This window comes from Scomber japonicus, chromosome 5 (assembly GCF_027409825.1).
Source record: "Scomber japonicus isolate fScoJap1 chromosome 5, fScoJap1.pri, whole genome shotgun sequence".
NCBI classification, from domain to species: domain Eukaryota; kingdom Metazoa; phylum Chordata; class Actinopteri; order Scombriformes; family Scombridae; genus Scomber; species Scomber japonicus.
Genome location: NC_070582.1, coordinates 5,852,420 through 5,874,462, shown reverse-complemented (window position 1 = coordinate 5,874,462; position 22,043 = coordinate 5,852,420). Strand labels below are relative to the sequence as shown.

The 22,043-nt window shown below is 41.1% G+C and overlaps 1 protein-coding gene across 1 annotated transcript in view; it reads left to right on the top strand.

Annotated features, from left to right (window-relative positions):
* cftr (CF transmembrane conductance regulator) overlaps window positions 1-22,043 on the top strand; it is a 52,122-nt gene that overhangs the window by 15,800 nt on the left and 14,279 nt on the right. Inside the window, exons 10-18 of the mRNA XM_053318895.1 lie at window positions 3,294-3,467; window positions 3,800-3,991; window positions 11,050-11,144; window positions 12,559-12,645; window positions 13,528-14,320; window positions 15,094-15,239; window positions 16,466-16,752; window positions 18,385-18,464; window positions 19,496-19,646. Coding sequence (XP_053174870.1) covers window positions 3,294-3,467; window positions 3,800-3,991; window positions 11,050-11,144; window positions 12,559-12,645; window positions 13,528-14,320; window positions 15,094-15,239; window positions 16,466-16,752; window positions 18,385-18,464; window positions 19,496-19,646 — 2,005 coding nt within the window. The remainder of the gene's footprint in view (window positions 1-3,293; window positions 3,468-3,799; window positions 3,992-11,049; window positions 11,145-12,558; window positions 12,646-13,527; window positions 14,321-15,093; window positions 15,240-16,465; window positions 16,753-18,384; window positions 18,465-19,495; window positions 19,647-22,043) is intronic.

Genomic DNA, 22,043 nt, shown 5'->3' with positions numbered 1-22,043 from the left:
GGGAGGAAAGAAAGAGGGAGGGAGGGAGGGAGGAAGGAAAGAAGGAAGGAAGGGAGGAAAGGAAAGAAGGACAGAGGAAAGGAGGAAGGAGGGATGCAAGGGAGGGAGGAAGGGAGGAAAGGAAAGAAGGACAGAGGAAAGAAGGAAGGTAGGAAGGTGGGAGGGAGAAAGGAAGGGAGGAAGGGGGAGGAAAGAGAGAGAAGGAGGAAGGAAAGAAGGAAGGGGGAAGAAAGGAAAGAAGGAAGGTAGGAGGGAGGGAGGGAGGGAGAAAGGAAAAGAGGAAGGGATTAAGGAGAGAAAGAGAGAAGGAAGGGAGGAAGGAAGGAACAGTCAAAACAGACGGGGTCAATTTGACCCGGGAGGACAACAGGAAGGTTAAATGGGCTGCTCGTATCTCTTGACAACAGACTTGATTCTTAGTGGCTTTTATTTATTTGTCTTGCCTACACATCATGGCGTGTGATTAAGGCTCCAAATGGTGTGCGGCAATGCAGATAACTACTGCGAACATCTGGAAACATCTGGGAAACCGATGTCCTGAAACGCACCAGTACTGTAGAGCTGCATAGATAAATGCAAAGAGATGGATCCATAATTAATTAATCAAGAAGTTAAATTCTACAACTATACAGCAACGTTTCCTGTTTAACCTTCCTTGACCCCGTCGGTTTAGACTGTTCCTTCTTTCCTTCCTTCCTTCCTTTCGTCTGTCCTTCCTTCCTCCCTCACTCCTTTTTCCTTCCTTCCCTCCATCCTTCCTCCCTTCCTTCCTCCTTTCCTTCCTTCTTCCTCCCTTACTTTCCTCCTTCCCTTCCTTTCCTTCTTCCTTCCTCCTTTCCTCCCTTCTTCCTCCCTTCTTCCTTTCCTTCCTTCTTCCTCCCTTCCTTTCCTCCTTCCTTTCCTTCTTCCTCCCTTCCTTTCCTCCTTCCCTTCCTTCTTCCTCCCTTCCTTTCCTCCTTCCCTTTCTTCTTCCTCCCTTCCTTCCTTCCTCCCTCCCTCCTTCCTCCCTTCTTCCTTTCCTTCCTTCTTCCTCCCTTCCTTTCCTCCTTCCCTTCCTTCTTCCTCCCTTCCTTTCCTCCTTCCCTTCCTTCTTCCTCCCTTCCTTCCTCCTTACCTCCCTTCTTCCTCCCTTCCTTCCTTGACACGAGGACAACAGGAGGGTTAAGACTAGAAGAAAAAGTTAATTTATACATCTAGTTGTTAAATATAAAGAGAGATTTATTGGGATAATATTTTGTATGCTAGATAGCTCAGATGTTTTATTTTGAAAGTGCTTGAAGTGAATAGATGGACAGATCTGCTATAACTGATCTTATTTGTCTCAGTGCAGAAAACACAGCAGACTGTGTGTGTGTGTGTGTGTGTGTGTGTGTGTGTGTGTGTGTGTGTGTGTGTGTGTGTGTGTGTGTGTGTGTGTGTGTGTGTGTGTGTGTGTGTGTGTGTGTGTGTGTGTGTGTGTGTGTACATGTACTGTATTTGTGTGCTATTATCACAACAGAGCAACAGCGCACTCTTTAGGTTTTAAGAACTCCCACAACCATTAAACCCATCATGCATCAGAGTAGTATTTCTTATCTATAGGCGCAGAAGCTGTAACTAAACGTCCAACAGGTGTGATTCATTGACCACCCAATACCGTGAGAAAACGAACATCCCAACTGTGTGTTTTTTTCTCTGTCACTTTGCATAATTAATTATCCGGTGGAGTGTCGTCACCAAACTTCGCCCCTTTGCTGGGAACGCTCCGAATCTCTCTCTTAGATTTCGGGATTTTGTTCATCACCTAATTCCCAGATTCTCCTCTTGCCTTCTCCTCTTCCTGGAAGGTGCCATTCACAGATGAATGGGAGGGGTGTTGTCTTTCTTTACTGCTGACAGCATGTACGTCAGCTCATTAGAATGACAATCGGACAGGAAAAACCTATACAAACCACGGCAAGCCCTCGCGTTAGAGGGGACGCTGACCCATAAAACGTCACAGAGGTCAATGATTAAGCCAGAGAGTCAAGCAGAGTTCCCCTTTTTTGCTAACAGTGAGATGTGTCACCCATTAATCTTTACAGAGGCAGTGACAGATGAGGTGAAATAAAGCCATTGTGAAGACTTTGGGACTCCTCTTCTGTCTGTTTCTGTTTTTTTTCTCACAGCAGTTTGCTCAGCCTGGTCCGACTGTCTGAAAACACAACACAACACAACACGACACTCACTGAGCCCTGAAGCAGCCAGTTATGTAAACTAAAAGAAAAACAGAGTACACATGCACACACACACACACAGAATGGTGCATACTTTAGCATTGTATGGCAGCAGCAGTGTTTTTATAGTACAGTGTATTGTCTTGTTAATAGTATATTGTAGCTTAAAGCATAGCACACTCTACCCAACTATAGAACATGACTGTATTTATTTTTATATGATATTAAAGATCATGTTTTTTTAATTTGTTTGTTAAAAAAAGGTCCAGAAATCTGACAAAAAGCTAAATATTCTTTTAAAAAGCTGATATTATTTCATATTTTATCTCCCCCATGTCACTAATGTCACCTTTTTTAACACACTCTACCCAACTGTAGGTATAAGTGAAGTGTTGTACAGTGTGGTAAAAAAAAAAGTTATATAAAGCCTTTTTCAGTTTTTCAGTTTTCAGTTTATCAGTTTTTATCATCAAACAGATTAAAAGTCTGGTATCTTCTTTTTGTTAATTTATTTATATATGATATTAAAGATCATGTTTTTTAATTTGTTTGTTAAAAAAAGGTCCAGAAATCTGACAAAAAGCTAAATATTCTTTTAAAACGCTGATATTATTTCATATTTTTTCTCCCCTATGTCACCAATATCACCTTTTTTAGCACACTCTACCCAACTATAGAAAATGACTGTATAGATATAAGGGAAGTGTTGTACAGTGTAGTAAAAAAAAGTTATATAAAGCTCCTCTTTTTTCAGTTTTTATTGTCAAAAAGAAGACAAATGTGGTATTAAATATTGTGTTTTATGTTTTTTTTTTAAAGTTTGTTTGTTGTTGTTTCTTTAAAAATGTCCAGAAATTAGAAAAAAAGCTAAATATTCTTTTAAAAAGCTGATATTATTTCATATTTTTTCTCCCCATGTCACTAATATCACCTTTTTTTTATTACTGGAATCAAGTTTTGAGCGATTTTACATCTTCTTAAAAACATAACTGTGAGCCTTTTAGATTATTCATTATTCAGTATAGTATAACTACAGTATAGTAAGTCAGGTTTTATTCAGTCCATATAAACATTGAACATCCTTTTTGTTTCCTGCAGGGTATCGGTGAGCTGTTTGAGAAGATCAAGCAGGAGAACAAAGCCAATGGACACCCGAACGGTGACGCCGGCCTCTTCTTCACCAACCTCTACGTGACTCCCGTCCTCAACATCAGCCTGTACCTGGAGAAGGGCAAGATGCTGGCGGTGGCTGGATCCACTGGCTCAGGGAAAGTAGGTCCAAGAAAATGTTGGTTTTTATTGAGATGATGCTGAATTTATGTATTTATTATTATTATTATTATGTATTATTTATTATGTATAATTAATTAATTATTATTATTATTATTATTATTATTATTATTATTATTTATTTATTATGTATTATTTATTATCTATTTTTTTATTGATTTATTTTTTATTATTATTATTTATTATCTATTTTTTTTAATTGATTTATTTTTATTCTTTTTTTATTTATTTATTTTTTATTATTATTATTATTTTATTTTTTTTTATTATTTTATTATTATTATTAAACTGAGACCATGTTTCCTCCTCCTCAGAGTTCCCTGCTCATGATGATCCTGGGAGAGTTGGTGCCATCGGAGGGTAAAATCAGACACAGCGGCCGCATCTCCTTCTCTCCTCAGACTTCCTGGATCGTGCCGGGGACAATCCGTGACAACATCCTGTTTGGTCTGACCTACGACGAGTACCGCTACTCCTCCGTCATCAAGGCTTGCCAGCTAGAAGAGGTACTTTTCTTTTTCCATATATTCCTTCCCTTGTTTTTTTTCTATTTTATCTCCTACTCTGCTGATGAAACTAGTGATGGTCTCTTCAGATCATCTTATATTTTCATGTCTTGACCTTCGTGTCGTCCTCCCGGGTCAAATTGACCCTGTCTGTTTTGACTCTTCCTTCCTTCCTTCCTTCCTTCCTTCCTTCCTTCCTTCCTTCCTTCCTTCCTTCCCTCCCACCTTCCTTCCTTCCTTCCTTCCTTCCCACCTTCCTTCCTTCCTTCCTCCCTCCTTTTCTCTTTCTTTCCTTCCTCTCTCTTTCCTTCCTCCATCCAAATTTCTTCCTTCATTCTGTCCTTCCTTCCTTCATTCCCTCCTTCTTTCCTTCCCTCCTTCCCTCCTTCCTTCTGTCCTTCCTTCCTCCCTCCCTCCTTCTTCCCTTCCTTCCTTCTTTCCTTCCTCCCTTCCTTTCCTTCCTCCCTCCTTCCTTCTCTCTTTCTTTCCTCCCCCCTACCGTCCTCCCTTCCTTCTATCCTCTGTCCTTCTATCCTCCCTCCCTCCTAACTTCCTTCTTTCCTCCGTCCTTCCTTTTCCCTTCCTTCCTTCCTTCATTCCTTCCTTCCTTCCTTCCTTCCTTCACTTTTCTTTCCTTCCTCTCTCTTTCCTCCCTTCCTTCTTTACTTCCTCCATCCAAATTTCTTCCTTCCTTCTCTCTTTCTTTCCTCCCCCCTACCGTCCTCTCTTCCTTCTTTCCTCTGTCCTTCCTCCTTCCCTCCTTCCTTCCTTCCTTCCTTCCTTCCTTCCTCCCTCCCTCCCTCCTTTCCCTCTTTCTTCCTCCCTTCCTTCCTTGACTCGAGGACAACAGGAGGGTTAATACACTCAGCATGTTTTTAAAAGGCTTTTAGTTTTGAAAAATATAGTTAAAGATGCATATTTAGAAAATAATAGTATTTGGAACGTGCTGAACATAGAGATGGACAACTTCAAGTTTATTTTTCTTATCTCTATGAAATCATCACTAAATAAGACTGTAGTTGCAAATACCTACGTGACTAACGAAGCGAAGTCCTTCATTTTTGCTGGCTTCGTTCTCAAGTCTTCTCTCTTTCATCGGACTGACGCTTTCTGCTCAGTTGTCTGTTTGGAGCCTCTGCAAAGCATCAAGAAGGTTCAGGTTTCCCCGAGCCGCATTTAAACCCATTAAGTTCCACACACACACACACACACACACACACACACACACACACACAGAGACACACACACACACACACACACAAGCTTGTACATTGTCTCTCTATTAGTCTGCTTCACACACACACACACACACTCAGCCTCTCATAAGCCTCAGCGTTGAGTGAAGGCCCCTCAGCAGGAATAATGTCTCCTCTGTTGCCATGGAAATCTCACGTTATGTCACTGGGATGGAATATGAGCTCGTTGAGTCTCAGTAACGGACGTCTCGACACAGAAGAGCTGTCGGGACAAAACCATCAAATCTGTGGGTCTTTTTTTGCTCTGTGTTTGAATATAAAGTCATGTGATCAAATGTGTTTTAATATTGTAGAATAGAAAAAGATCTTTTTGAAGCACATGCGAAAGTATTTAACAGCATAAAATACCCCAGAATATTAAATATATACTATATATCCTGTCCACATTTAGACATTTATACATGACTATAAAAAACAGTACCTACAGTGTAAAATCAGACACATAAAATGAAACATGTATGTATAAACTCTCCCATTTTCATTTTTTAATTCAGTTGATTGATTTTATTTATAGATTATCGGACAAAAGAATCCAAGGGATAACATTAAATAACACTTATAACACTTATTTCCAACGTGATCCTAAGATGTTAAAAGACAAAGACGATGCAAAGAAGCACAATAAATTCAGCATAAAAAAATTAAACATAATGCCTAAAAGACCGATAAAACACCAACCCAGTTTGTGAAAAAGAGGCGTTGCTCTGGGAAACAAAAACTCAAGTTTGTCAGTTGCAAACATTTTGTCATCCGAGCTAGATATAACATAACATAACATAACATAACATAACATAACATAACATAACATAACATAACATAACATAACATAACATAACATAACATAACATAACATAACATAACATAACATAACATAACATAACATAACATAACATAACATATTGCTTAGTAAACATTATTTTTGTAAAGATTTTTGGAATAAATAGTAACACAGTAATCTAATATACTTAGTAATGAACTGTCACAAATGTTTATCATACAAGTTTATGCTGATCAGTCAGTGACATTTTGAATTATGTTATATTAAAATGCAGTGTGATGATGATGATGATGATGATGATGTTACAAGCTGCTTCACATAATACAATATAGACCATTATAGCAGGATATCATGCACAAAAACACAATAAAAAACAATGATCAAGCATAACTAGATGAGATAAATATAAAATGAACACATTAAAGCATTTCTAAATATATGAATTGTTAAGTATTAGTATCATTTATCCTCAAACTGTAGCAGGAGCTCACACAGAGGCCGACACCACCATTCATTTAGCACCACGCCTCATCTCGTGGCACTGACAGCGCCTCACTGGTTTTGACAAAAACACAACATGTTGTCACAGCAAACAAAGCCGGCGTGCCATATTGACGTCTCTGTGTTTAGAAAAAAAAAAGAAAAAAAAGTCTCCATTTTGTCTTCTTGAGGAGAGACATCAAACACAGCAATGAGGCGTCAATGAAATAACAGAAGCATGTGCGGAGAAGACTCAAGCTGTCAGATCTGCTTTGTATTGTTGGAAAAATGACGAGATATGACGAGTATTCCTGTGAGCTTTGATTTGTGACGGAGACAATTCCACTGAAGTTTCCTTAAAGGCTTTTTTTAAAATGACAGATTGTTAAAAAGCAGCTCACCTTTTGGAGACAGTGAAGGAAGCTACGTTTGAAGTAATCCGCAGTAGTAACTAGTGATGATGGCCTATATATTTCTTTTTCAAGTCTTATATTAAGACGTCTGGCATCAGGTGCATAAAATTATAGCGATCTTAACTTGTTCTGCCTCTAATTATTATTATTATTCCATTCTGTGTGTTTCCTATAATGACTTAAAGTATGCTTAGATTTAGGGCAGCTTATCTTATAACCCTCCTGTTGTCCTCGAGTCAAGGAAGGACAGGATGAAGGGAGGAAAGGAGGGAGGAAGGAAGGAAGGAGGAAAATAGGAAGGAAGTAAGGAGAGAAGGAAGGGAGGAAGGAAGGAAGGAAAGAAAGGAGTAGGGAGGGAGGGAGGAAGGACAGGAGAAAGGAAGAAAATAGGAAGGAATTTAGGAGAGAAGGAAGGAAGGAGTAGGGAGGAAGGAAAGTAAGGAGGGTGGAAGGGAGGAAGGAAGGAAAGGAGTAGGGAAGGAGGAACCCTCCTGTTGTCCTCAGGTCAAGGAAGGACAGGAGGAAGGAATTTAGGAGAGAAGGAAGGAATTTAGGAGAGAAGGAAGGAAGGAAGGAAGGAAGGAAAGGAGTAAGGAGGAAGGAGGGAAGGAAAGGAGTAAGGAGGAAGGAATGAAAGAAAGGAGTAAGGAGCAAGGAAGGAATTTTTTTTTGCGTTTGGATCACAGATTGAGGTTTTATGTATTTTCAATTAGTAATCAATAATAAATGCAATGCAGCAAAAGCTTTCTAGTCATTGAGGTTTTCCTGTTAACACCAAAAGCTTGTAAGTTTAATTAGCTTCCAATAACATTTCTAATTCAGCTCCATTTCTTCACACTAATTCAAAATATTCTGTCTTGCCAATAAATTTAAATAGACCAGAAATGACTGAAAATGAGAAGAGAAATTGTCTACTTCCTGTTACTACATAGGAGAAATCACCCATGGCAACCATGACAGACAGGAGTCACAACTATAGAGCCGATTCCTCCAGACAGTGCTTGAAGCTTTTAGGGGCTCGTGACTGTAATTCCTCTCTCTTGTTGCCCCCCAAAGCACCAGACAGACTCCCATGGGTGGTCTCTCTCTCTCTCTCTCTCTCCCCTTCCCCACTGTAAACTCATCGCTAGCCACCGGCCCCTAGCTGCTCAACCCCGGCAGCTGCTTTTTGTTCACAGTGAGACACACAACATGTTTTTTTGTTTTTTTTTAACTATGCTGCTTTATTTAACAAGATGTTAAACAACCTGTTAACTTGACACCCCCCCCCCCCACCCCCCATGCGCTCCTGTCAGGACAGCGGAAGTGGCTGTTAAAAAAAAGGTAGGAAGTTTTTAACGATGATAAACTTGTCACTGTCACTTCATCCTTGTCAGCGTACATGAATCATGAATTGCCACTAAATACTTGTGACATCCTTCATGTGCCTCTCCCATCTGTGGTTTGTGGTTTGTTTGTTTTTTGTGTGTGTGGTTTTAACTTCAGCAATAAAACTGTGATTGCCTGAAGCTGAAGTACTTTGATTACCAGGTGAAAGTAATGTAAGTGTTAGACTGTGTCTTGGTGGTGTTTTGATGTTGAGACGTACTTTGATGCTTTATGTATGAATTATCAGGAAAAAGAAATGAACCTATTTTAAGTATTTCTCTCAGGGCAGGTTCATTAACCCTCCTGCTGTCCTCGAGTCAAGGAAGGAAGGGAGGGAAAAGAAAGGAAAGGAAGGGAGGAGGAAAGGAAGGGAGGAAGAAGGAAGGAAAGGAGCAAGGAAGGGAAGAAAGGAGGAAGGGAAGGAGGGGGGAAGGAAGGAAGTAAGGAGGGAAGGAAAAGAAGGGAAGAAAGGAGGAAGGGAGGAAAGGCGGAAGGAAGGGAAGAAAGGAGGGAGGAAGAAGGAAGGAAGGGAGGAGGGAAGGAAGGACAGAGGAAAGAAGGAAGGAATGAAGGTAGGAGGAAAGAACGGAGGGAAGAAGGAAGGAAAGTGTCAGGTTTAGGCAACCTAAAACATTAAAATATCAGACACAGGGAGACAAGACACACAGCGTTAGAGTTTTTACTTGCAAGGAGACACGGAGAGATATGCTCAGTACACATCTCAATTCCGTTCTGAGCATATCTGCCGATAACCTCGGTATTTATTTCATTTAGAGGACGTCCCTAGTTACATTGTCGTTGCTGCTCTAAAGGGTGGGGGTCAAACAGCAGCAACGTAATCGAAACTTAACATCTATGCATAAAAATATATCAGCTTCTTGCTCGTCAGACAGCCCTTCATATCGCTGGTTCCTTTTTCCCTTAGAAATGGTAGCTGAAACTAGCCTGTCTAGTTTCAGCTGCCTCTGCCTTTCGATTCGGTTCCTATTCTTCGTCGGGAGCTCAGCAGGGTCACAAGCCGGTCACACTCTCACTTCGAAGGCTTCCTGAAAACCAACTTTAACACAGCAAGCTTGCATACTATGACCATAAATGGTAATAATTATAGAAAGGAGTAAATATGAGATAACTTTATGTACAATAATTCCAACAGAAAGACAGACGAAAGGAAGGAAAGAAGCAACAGTTTTAACAGACGGGGTCAATTTGACCCGGGAGGACGACACAAAAGTTAAACTGTTTGTGTATATTGGTACATATAAAAGGCTTTTTTACAAAAGTGGACAACAAACTGTTATATTTCCTTTTCCCAGAGCACATTTCACAGAATCACTGTCTTACAAATATATGATCTATGCAGGCATGAGCATATAAGGTCAGGTTTGTTTGAGTCTCTGTTACTTTAACTGTGCTGTGAGCTTCTGCACAAGGACGCAGTGTAAGGACGTCCAGCCCTCATACTGACAGCTCAAAACATGCAAACATTAGATCTTACTGGTCATGTCACGCTTTCACCATTCAAGTCATTTTAAAAAAAAGTCATTGCAGGAGACATGAAAGCTTTTTTTACTTTAACAGTTTCAATGTTGCATCCTCGAATATTGCAACATTAAAATCTGTATTTTCTTATCTTTAAAACGTTTTATGAGCCAGTCAAGGAGGTGAATCACGTTTATAACTCTTGCATCAACTTTTATTCTTCGTGTTGTTATCAGAATTAGTAGATCAACTTTTAATGACTTACAGTATATCTGCAAACTGCTGACCTAGTTTTTTTTCTCTGTAGTACTTAGCACACTGGTGCATTTAACACTTTGCTTACTTTAATTGGCTTTGTTAGGCTGTAAAACATTAAATGAATGCAAAAATGCTAAGATTAACCTTCGTGTCGTCCTCCCGGGTCAAATTGACCCCATCTGTTTTGACTGATCCTTCTTTCCTTCCTTCCTTCCTTCCTTCCTTCCTTCCATCTGTCCTCCCTTCCTTCTTTCCTCCCCCTTCTCTCTTTCCTCCCTTCCTTCTTTCCTCCATCCTTCCTTCCTTCCTTCTGTCTTCCCTCCCTCCTTTTTCCTTCCCTCCTTCCTTCCTTTTTTCCTTCCTTCCTTCCTTCCTTCTTCTTTCCATCCTCCCTCCTTTCCTTCCTTCCTTCTTCCTCCCTTCCTCCCTCCCTCCTTTCCTTCCTCCCTCCCTCCCTCCCTCCCCCCTCCCTTCCTTCTTCCTCCCTTCCTTCCTCCCTTCCTCCTTTCCTTCCTCTTTTCCCTCCTTCCCTCCCTCCCTCCCTTCCTTCTTTCCTCCCTCCCTCCTTCCCTCCTTTCCTTCCTTCCTTCTTCCTCCCTTCCCCCCTCCTTTCCTTCCTCCCTTCTTCCTCCCTCCTTTCTTCCTCCCTTCCTTCTGTCCATCCCTCCCTCCCTCCCTCCCTCCCTCCCTCCCTCCCTCCCTTCCTTCCTTCCTTGACTCGAGGACAACAGGAGGGTTAAATACCTTTCTGTTGCCAAGTTGGAAACATGAAATAACTGAAAGGAAACATGATCAGTTTTACTTTGATACACAACAGTAGAAAAGCAAATAGGGGCTGATATGTAATAGGTGAAGTGGGTTATGTCCTCATTGTCTCATTATAATGTTTTTACCATCATGTCTCACTCTGGCATCACGTTGTTTTTCTTGCCGTTGTTCTACTTATTTAAAAGGTGACTACTGTTATGTATGCACGCGTTTGACCCACTGACCCCCCTCGGGTTTCTTTCTCTCCTTCTTCTCCAGGACTTTGCTTTGCTGCCAGAGAAAGACAAGACTCACCTTATGGAAGGAGGGGTGACCCTCAGCGGCGGTCAAAGGGCTCGCCTCGGCCTGGCCAGGTACTTCCTGTCACACCTGAGCATCTTTCAACATGTCTTACTCACCATCTCATATCTGTCAATGCAGACCACCTCTGCTGGTTAATTCTAATTATGGTCTTTTTCCACAATTGATGATGGAAATAGCAATTTTAGAAAAAGAGCAAAGATGTGAGTCATATCTCAAATTAAGAAAGTGATAAATATAGCATCTATGAGGTTTAAAGTGGTTTTGCTGAAATCATCAATTTATTTATTAGGATATGTGGTATTTTATGACTCAATGAGAAATGGGAATTGAACTCCCTTTTAATAGTTTACAAAGGAGTTTAACCCTCCTGGAAGGATGGAAGGGAGGAAGAAAGAAGGAAAGGAGTAAGGGAGGAAGGAAATGAAGGAAGGACAGAGAAAGGAAGGATCGAAGGAAGGAAGGATGGAAGGGAGGAAGAAAGAGGGAAGGAAAGGAAGGAAGGACGGTAGCAGGGAGGAAGGAAGGAGGAAAGGAAAGAAAGGAAGGAAGGACAGAAAGGAAGGAAGGAAGGAAAGCTTGAAGGATGAAAGGAAGGAAGGATGGATGGAAGGGAGGAAGAAAGAGGGAAGGAAGGGAGGTAGGAAAGGAAGGAAGGGCAGAGGAAAGAAGGAAGGAAAGATGGTAGCAGGGTGGAAGGAAGGAGGAAAGGAAAGAAAGAGAGGAAGGAAAGACAGGGAAAAGAAGGAAGGAAGGAAGGAACAGTCAAAACAGACAGGGTCAATTTGACCCGGGAGGACGACATGAAGGTTAAGGTTAAAAAAGTCAGCTGTGTGGATTGAAGCGAGCTCCTCATGGAAAATAACAGACCTGCATTCACAGCTGACGACGAATGCAGTTTATCATCAGGACCATAAATTGATCACTGTTATCAGTCTCATGGTAAGAGGCTTCATAGCTTGTTAGCCCATAAAAAAATGATTTACAGATAGTTGGGATTCGATGTCAAGTCACCGTATTGTTCCCAACAGTGTGAAGAAACTCTCGTCATAGATAATCATAACCCAGCTGATAACAATCACCTGTTATTCTTATCTGTGTGTCAGTCTGCGTACGCTAACTGATCTGATTTATGGCCTCTTGTTGTGATGACTAGTGCTGTCTACAGTCTCAGTGGACGTTTATTACTCCATTAAATCTCTGCTCTGATTACAACAGTCAGACACTCTCACCCTCGCTCTCATATTCCCATGCATTATTTATTTGGGTTTAGTGTCCTTATTAGTTTTAAGGTTTATCCATCATGGTTAATATTCAGTGGGATTGATATATATAGCTGCATTGGATCCAACTTCCTCATTTCTCCTATACAGCCTTCCTCTCTGAGGCGTTCTCTTTTTCTCAGTGTACTATATGTAATGATTTCTTTACACATTCTCCCTTTTTTTTTTTTTCTCCCTCCGTCAGGGCTGTGTATAAAGATGCAGACCTCTACCTGCTGGATGCACCCTTCACCCACCTGGACATAGTGACAGAGAAAGAGATCTTTGAGAAGTGAGTATTCTTAACAGAGAGTCTTTCATGTGGAGGAGGTGGAGGAGGTGGAGGAGGTGGGGGAGGTGGGGGGTGGATGAGCTACAGTTTTTAAGGTCAAGGTTATCTCTTGTTGTCTCAGACACATTCAGATCGACTGGAGCGAGTTAAGGCTTCTTCATTACACTTTAACTTTCTCAGGAAATGTTTTTTGTTTTTTTTTTTCACTTGAGCAATCGGCAATTATCTTTTTGATGAAATGTGGACTTTGGCAGTCTGTCAAACGTGAGAAGCAGCCAATATTACTCATCATGATTCTGCTGAATTACCATTTTGGCAATGTGTGAAGTGAACACAGTAAACACATACAGCAGCAGCGTGTTTGTTTATTTTAAATTACAAATCACTTGGGCCTATTCTAAAAAAAATAAACAAATATGTACGTCTGATGTTAAGATGTTAAGATGCCTTCATTGTCACTGTACTTAAAATACACACAGTTGTATTTTGACATACTACTAATTATTATTATTATTATTATTATTATTTGTTTTTATTATTTATTATTATTATTATTATTATTATTATTTCAAAGCACTCAAGGTCACCTTACAAGGCACATATAACACAACAACAGCACATCAAACAATATAAATCAGGTGACATTTAGTGCAAAGATAAAGAATAAATATGAATGTGACTACAAAGTACATTAGTACAATAAATAAACAAGAATGAAGATTGCATAGTTGGTGTTCGACAGAGTATGCTACTACTGCATTCATACATACATACACAATCAATCCCAACCCATCATAAAACTATACAACAGAACAAAACAAAGGCAGATACGTTTCAAAAAACATAAAAATAAAGTGCTGTGTTTCTTTACTCACTACTCAGATGTGTGTGTAAACTGATGGCCTCCAAGACTCGGATCGTGGTCACCAGCAAGTTGGAGCATCTCAAACGAGCAGACAAAATCCTCCTGCTGCACAATGGAGACTGTTACTTCTACGGCACTTTCTCCGAGCTGCAGGCCAAGCGGCCCGACTTCAGCTCCCTCCTCCTTGGCATGGAAGCTTACGACAACATCAACGCAGAGCGACGCGGCTCCATCCTGACAGAAACTCTCCGCAGGGTCTCCGTCGATGAAACCGCCAGCTTCCGAGGCCCAGATCCCATTCGCCAGTCTTTCCGCCAGCCGCCGGCTCCGATAATTGTCTCCGGACCCCAAGGCCATCCTGGAGGTGATGGCTATCCAGAAAAACGTAAGCAGTCACTCATACTCAACCCCCTCGCAGCCGCACGCAAGTTCTCCTTCATCGGGAACTCCCAACAGACTGCAAACAATCCCCAGTCCACGACGATAGAGGACGGGGTTCGAGAACTGTCAGAGAGGAAATTCTCAGTCGTACCCGAGGATGATCAAGTAGAGGAAGTTCTCCCCAGAGGGAACCTGTACCATCACGGGTTGCAACATCTCAACGGGCAGCGGCGCCAATCTGTCCTGGCGTTCATCACCAACGCCACCAGCCATGAGCGCAGAGAGCAGCAGATGCAGTCCTCCTTCAGGAAAAAGCTGTCCATCACTCCGCAGTGTGACCTGGTGACTGAGCTGGACATCTACGCCCGGCGCCTGTCAACGGACAGCGTGTATGACATCAGCGAGGAAGTGGATGAAGAAGACATGGAGGTAGAGCTTTTCAGTATAAAATGTTTAGACTTTTTTTTTTTTACATAAGAGAACATGGATGGATACAGATTCCCCAAATGCACTTGACTCAAATCAAACTTTAGTTAGACATGGGCTGTGTTCGAAACCGCATACTACATACTACATACTACATACTTCTATACTACATACTTCTATACTACATACTACATACTTCCATACTACATACTTCTATACTACATACTACATACTTCTATACTACATACTTCTATACTACATACTACATACTTCCATACTACATACTTCTATACTACATACTACATACTACATACTTCTATACTACATACTACATACTTCTATACTGCATACTTCTATACTACATACTACATACTACATACTACATACTTCTATACTACATACTACATACTTCTATACTACATACTACATACTACATACTACTATACTACATACTACATACTTCTATACTACATACTACATACTACATACTTCTATACTACATACTACATACTACATACTTCTATACTACATACTACATACTACATACTACTATACTACATACTACATACTTCTATACTACATACTTCTATACTACATACTACATACTACATACTTCTATACTACACACTAAAGGACCAGATAGTAAGCAGACCGTTTACACTGTAGTAAACTACACGATTACCCACAATGCATTTGGTTCCTACCCGAGCTGAAATCATCAGGCTGAAGCTGATTTCATGTGTGTTTTCTCAAAGAGGAATTCTGTTTCTTTGCAGCAATGCTTCGCAGATGAACGTGACAACATCTTTGAAACTACCTCATGGGGAACTTACCTTCGCTACATCACCACCAACAGGAGCTTAGTCTACGTCCTCATGTTCATCATCTTTGTCTTTGCTATCGAGGTAAAAAAACCACAACCGTTTATTGAAGTTTTGATTTATGTTTTAACCTTTGTGTCGTCCTCCCGGGTCAAATTGACCCTGTCTGTTTTAACTGTTTCTTCCCTCCCTCCTTCCCTCCCTTTCTTTCCTTCTTTCCTTCCTCCATCCCCCTTTCTTCCTTCCTTCTGTCCTTCTTTCCTTCCCTCCTTCCTTCCTTTCCTTCCTCCCTTCCTCCTTCTCTCTTTCTTTCCTCCCTCCTACCTTCCTCCCTTCCTTCTTTCCTCCGTCCTTCCTTTTTTCCTTTCCTTTCCTTCCTTCCTTCCTTCCTCCCTCCCTCCCTCCTTCTCTCTTTCTTTCCTCCCTTCCTTCTTTCCTTCCTCTCTCTTTCCTCTCTTCCTTCTTTCCTTCCTCCACCCCCCTTCCCTCCTTCCTTCCTTTCCTTCCTCCCTTCCTCATTCTCTCTTTCTTTCCTCCCTCCTACCTTCCTCCCTTCCTTCTTTCCTCTGTCCTTCCTTTTTTCATTTCCTTTCCTTTCCTTTCCTTTCCTCCCTCCCTCCCTCCCTTCCTCCCTCCTTTCCTTCCTCCTTTCCTTCCTTCTTTCTCCCTTCCTTCCTTGACTCGAGGACAACAGGAGGGTTAATAAAGAATGAATAATAAATATATCTGTTATTTTCTTTTCTACCAATAGGTTGCTGGTTCAGTCATTGGTATTTTCCTCATAACTGAGTAAGTGTCATGTTTCATGTTCCTTGAGATAATGTGACTAAAAACTAAAACAGCAGGAAACATTAGTTGCTTTGATCCAGTCTGTCCTTAAATCAGTCACTAAAGCAGCTTGAAATATTACATTATGCAGTAACTGAAACACTTAATAATTAGATCATTAAGTATTTGTTGGTTAAATCATTCTTAAGCATCTTGAGGATGTTTAGTGAGGATGCTTATTTATTAAAATGATGCATGTTTTTTTTCTCTTCTGCAAATATCTCTTGAACAATACAATATATTTTAAATGAACATATGTTATAAAGTATGTTAAATATATGTTTAAACAGTTTCAGATGTCTTGAAAATTCATAATATATAATTGCTTTGACGATCAGTCCTTTAATGTTGTTCTAAGTTGCAGATTCTTTATAGATGAGCAGTTCAACATTTTAAAAATCATATATTTAAACGCATTTATGTGTACATCTGCAAACAGTCATACTTCAGCCTGCTTTTCATTCTGATTCATTCTGAATCTCTCTCTCTGCTCTATCAGTGAGATCTGGAGGGACGGTAAAAACCCCAATTCACCCAACTACATCGACGAGCAGCACCCCAACGCTTCGTCACCCCCAGTTCACTTAGCCGTCATCGTCACGCCGACCAGCGCTTACTACATCATCTACATCTATGTGGCCACATCAGAGAGCGTATTGGCTTTGGGTTTCTTCAGGGGTCTCCCATTAGTGCACACGTTACTCACTGTGTCCAAAAGACTGCACGAACAGATGCTGAGTTCTGTGCTTCGGGCCCCGATGGCTGTGCTCAACACGATGAAGACAGGTGCTTTAGCTGTTTTTTACTTTATCGATGTTTTTCAGAACTTTCGGTGTGAAAAAATACAGTTATCATGCATGTTGTGGCATCTCTTAACCCTCCTGTTGTCCTCGGGTCAAGGAAGGACAGGAGGAAGGAAGGAGAGAAGGAAGGAGAGAAGGAAGGAGAGAAGGAAGGGAGGAAGGAAAGGAGGAAGGAAGGAAGTAAGGAGAGAAGGAAGGGAGGAAGGAAAGGAGGAAGGAAAGGAGGAAGGAAGGAAGCAAGGAAGTAAGGAAGTAAGGAGAGAAGGAAGGGACGAAGTAAGGAGAGAAGGAAGGAAGGAAGCAAGCAAGGAAGTAAGGAAGTAAGGAGAGAAGGAAGGGACGAAGGAAAGGAAGAAGGAAGGAAGGATTGAAAGGAGTAAGGAGAGAGGGAAGGAGGAAGGAAGGAAGAAAGGAGGGAGAGAAAGGAAGGAAGGAAGCAAGGAAGTATGGAAGGAGAAGGGAGCAAAGAAAGAGGGAAGGAGGGGAAGAATGAAGGAAAAATTAAAGAAAGAGGGAGGAAGGAAGGAAAGAAGAGATGGGGTCAATTTGACCCGGGAGGACGACAGGAGGGTTAAGCACCACATCTGTTAAATGTCCTGGGTGAGAGGGCAACAGTGCAGACCAGCTTTTCTATCAGGCTGCTCAGAAAAGCTGGTCTGCACTGTCGCCCCCTCTCACCGAGGTCTACAAAGGACTGATAGAGAGCATCCTCACCACAGGCATCACTGTCTGGTATGGGAAGGCTCTGCAAAGAGTCATAAAGACTGCAGAGAGGATTATCAGAACGCAACTCCCCTCCATGGACACAATTTACACACAGCACTGTCAAAAAGCAGAGCAGAGAGACATTACATCCAGCTCACTCCCTGCTCAAACACAAAAAGATGCACATACAACCTCAGACACAGACGAGCGGACAGCATCACCACACAGAACACGCTTCTTCCCTGCCACAGTGAGACTCTTGGCCAAAACAAAATGAACAAAATGACCTACCTCATGTTATGTTATATTATATTATATTGTCTCCTGGGCCTGTGCAATATACTTGTGCAATTTAAAGTGCTCTCACTTTCCCTTATGCATGAAGGAAGGAAGGAGGGAAGGAAGGAAAGGAGGAAGGAAGGAAAGGAGGGAGGGGGTAAGACAGGAGGGAGGAGGGAAGGAAGGAGGGAGGAAAGAAAGGAGGATGAGGGAAAGAAAGGAGGAGGGAGGAAGGAAGGAAAGGAGGGAGGAGGGAAGGAAGGAGGGAGGAAGGAAGGAAGGAAAGGAGGGAGGGAGGGAGGAAAGAAGGAAGGAAAGGAGGGAGGGAGGAAGGAAGGAAGGAAAGGAGGGAGGAAGGAAGGAGGGAGGGAGGGAGGGAAGAAGGAAAGTTTTATGCACTTTCTTTTTATTTCTAGAGAAGTTTATAGATGTTTTATAGATGTATGTGTCCTCCTTGTGTGTCTTTTTAACTTGACTTGACTCTCTGAACAAACAACCGCACAAGAGTTCCTATGTGTGCAAGCACAAAAGGCAAATAAAGATCTTGATCTTGATCTTGAAATGTCACTGAACTAAGTCATTCACAACATTACTGGAATTTTCCGCAAATGCTCTCTTTATTTTCTTCCAGGCCGTATCATGAACAGATTCACCAAGGACATGGCCACTATAGATGACATGCTGCCTCTGGTGCTGTTTGACCTCATACAGGTATTTAACCCATATATGTATCACACAGTGTTGTAGCTATTATGAGGCTTTATTAGAAGGATGGTAACAAAAAGAGGGAATTTAGTTATAAAAAGGCTTTAATATTTGATTTGTCCGTATGATTTTATTAATTTGGACAGCTGAAGCTTCATGTTAGCTTCAGATAAACTTCTGAATATCTTTTAGCACTAAATGAGGACTGTAGATTTGACCTTTTTAACCTTTGTGTCGTCCTTCCGGGTAAAATTGACCCGGTCTGTTTTGACTGTTCCTTCCTTCCTTCCTTCCTTCCTTCCTTCCTTCCTTCCCTTTTTCCTTCCTCCCTTCCTTCTTTCCTTCCTCCCTCCCTTCCTTCTTTCCTTCCTCTCTTTCCTCCCTTCCTTCTTTCCTTCCTCCATCCCCCTTTCTTCCTTCCCTCTGTCCTTCTTTCTTTCCCTCCTTCCTTCCTTTCCTTCCTCCCTTCCTCCTTCTTTCTTTCTTCCCCCCTACCTTTCTCCCTTCCTCCTTTCCTCTGTCCTTCTTTCATTCCTTCCTTCCTTCCTTTCTCCCTCCCTCACTCCCTCCTTCCTTCTTTCCTCCCTCCCTCCTTCCTTCCGTTTTTCCTTTCCTTTCCTTCTTCCCTTCCTTCCTCTCTCCTTTCCTTCCTTCTTCCTCCCTTCCTTCCTTGACTCGAGGACAATAGGATGGTTAAAGGCATTTAGGAAGGGATCCCTAGTATGATCAGGAGTAATAGCTATACCGAGCAAAACCTGTTTAAATGTTCATATTAGCACCTGAATATTGTTTTTAAAAAGACAAGAAACACTGTGAACTGATCATTTTTAATAGTATGGGTGTCTTATGCCTCACCTCTCCAAATACTGGTTTGGATGTTTGATCTTACTTTTAATACTGTGTGAGTTTTGTCAGATTTATTTTGAACCCCACCTATTTAGTGAGGACTGAATTTACACTCTCAACTATTTGCTGCTGTTTACCTCACGTCTGATCTTTCTTTCTTTCTTTCTTTCTTTCTTTCTTCCTCACACCAGTTGACATTGATTGTCTCGGGTGCCATCTTCACCGTGTCCATCATCCGGCCGTATATCTTCATCGCTGCCATCCCGTTGGGTGTCATCTTTGTGATCCTCAGGAAGTACTTTCTCCGAACTGGACAGCAACTCAAACTACTTGAGGCTGAAGGTGAGAGCTTGGTGGTTGACATCTTGTACGTTAGCCAGTACAGGGTTTTAAGCTTCTGGGGCATTTTGGCCTTTATTCAAACTGGGAAAGGTTCAATTAGCATGGTTAGAATCAGAGATGTCTAACGTATGTAAGTATTCAGCTGCACAGATCTATATTTCTGACAGCTTCTATGTGGTGTAATGTCTCCTCTCCGTCCCTATGAAGAGACTTAACCACTCAAACAAAGGGAAAATATACATATGCAGTCTATAAATCCAAAGGAAATGTACAAAGTAAAATCTGTTGTAGGCTGAGTTTACAGATTAAAATGAATTAAGTTTTGCATTGTTATTTCTCTTTAATTCATGACATCATGAGTTTAAAAGGACAAGAACAAGCAGGGAAGAAAGAGGCAAGAGCATAATGACGAAAATGGTGACGATTCAGTAAAATAGAAAACATGGCTGTGTTCAAAACAGCATACTACATACTACATACTACATACTACATACTTCTATACTACGTACTACATACTTCCATCCTACACACTACACACTACACGACCAGATAGTAAGCAGACCGTTTACACTGTAGTAAACTACACGATAACCCACAATGCATTTGGTTCTTACCCGAGCTGAAATCATCAGGCTGAAGCTGATTTCATTTTAGCTCTAACTCTGTAAATATACCACTTTATCCACATTTCTAACCTTTTTAGGAAGAAAGTAAAGTAGTCCTTTAGAACCACAATGTGACGCTAATTTGTCCAAATAACACCTGTTTAAAGTTTTGTTCCTGAGAATTCGGAGTTAGCCGTAGCGAGTAACGCACTTCCTGTCATTTTCACAAAATAAAACACCCGTTTCCTTTTATTATTAAGAAAACTGTAACTATAGAATTGGTGCTTTTATTTTGACAACAGAAAGCGAACATACCCTCACTGTAGCTAACTGGTAATCTGTGACATTTGTATTTTGAGTTTTTTTCAGAAGTTATGTTGCATCTTGGGTAATGTGAGTGTGAGTAGTCAGCTCTTGATGCATACTCTGCATTTCTGGAGAATCTAGTAAACCATCCGGGAACTTCTCACATACTCTAAATCACATACTACGCAGCTGAAACACACTACATACTTCAAATGACGTCAGAGTTAGTACGAGTAGTAGGAAAGTATGAGGTTTAGAACAGACCCTATGATAGGAAAACCAATCGAACCTAACAGAGGAAGCGAGACTCGTCGGGTAGACAGTCATCGCGACCGCCCGTCTGCAGCCAGAGAGGGGTGGATGGCTCAAGGCCAAGGGGTCAGAGGTTACGCTAGAGAACAAAAACATGAAAAAGGAAAAGAGCTGGAGGGGAGGACGGACGGGTTGCCTCAGAGGGAAGGGAACTGATAAAGGATGTGAGTCGAGGGCAGGGCATTTAGTATCCCTAGAAGGTTTTAAACACAAGGTTATTGTTTTTGTTTCTTTGAGCTCCTCTTAACATCGGTAAAGATTTGGGGCTGTAAATCTGTCATTAGGTGCTTTTGTAGAACAGGAAGTGGAGCTTGAATGGGTGTAATGATGTTCAGAATGAGGAGAGAATAACATTTTATGAACTGCTGAGGCCAGCGTTATTGTGAAGGCTTGGTAGCAGACAATTTCATTAAGTACTGTTGTGGGAATTAGGCTGTGACTTTACATTTGAATGACAGTTCTTTCACTACAGCACTAAACCTACTCCCTAAAGTGGTGAGTCTTGTAATAATTGGTGTTTTGCAGAAACAGTCGGCTAAAATCAACGAGAAAAGTGGCACAGAAGCTGCTTTGGTTCAAAAAACAGAATCAGTTGCTAAATTTTGTTACTCTAAAATGTGTTTTTTTTTTTTTTTTAATGCTTGATTCCTTATTTATGCTTAGTCATGACAATAATAATGAACCCGGGACTTCTTTTAGTTCCAGTTTAATATTATTTTTTGACATTAAAGGGTCAGTTCACTTCAAAATAGAGAAAAAAACATATCCATTACCTTTCTTTTAGTGTCATGCAGTTTGAAGATGTTCATCTCTTAGATTTCCTCATCCATCCCCGTACAATGGATGCAAAAATGGGCTCGTTTATAGTTGTAAGTGTTGAAAAATTGCATCCTAAAAACAGACTCAGTGGCAACATCTTTCTAGAAACAATGTGTTTGTTTCAGTGGATAATTGACAACTCACACTGTCAACAGTTTTCATAGGAACTATTTTTTCAGTATCATTTCCAGTGAGTACTGTTGACTGTGTGTGTGTGCAGTCATCACCTTTTGATGACACCTAGCTCTTGTTCCTGCAAAAGTTGAATGTAATTAATGTAAAAATTGACATCAAGAAGTAATTTTCCATGGGGACTTGAGTATATAAAAATACTTTATACCTACAGAATATAAAG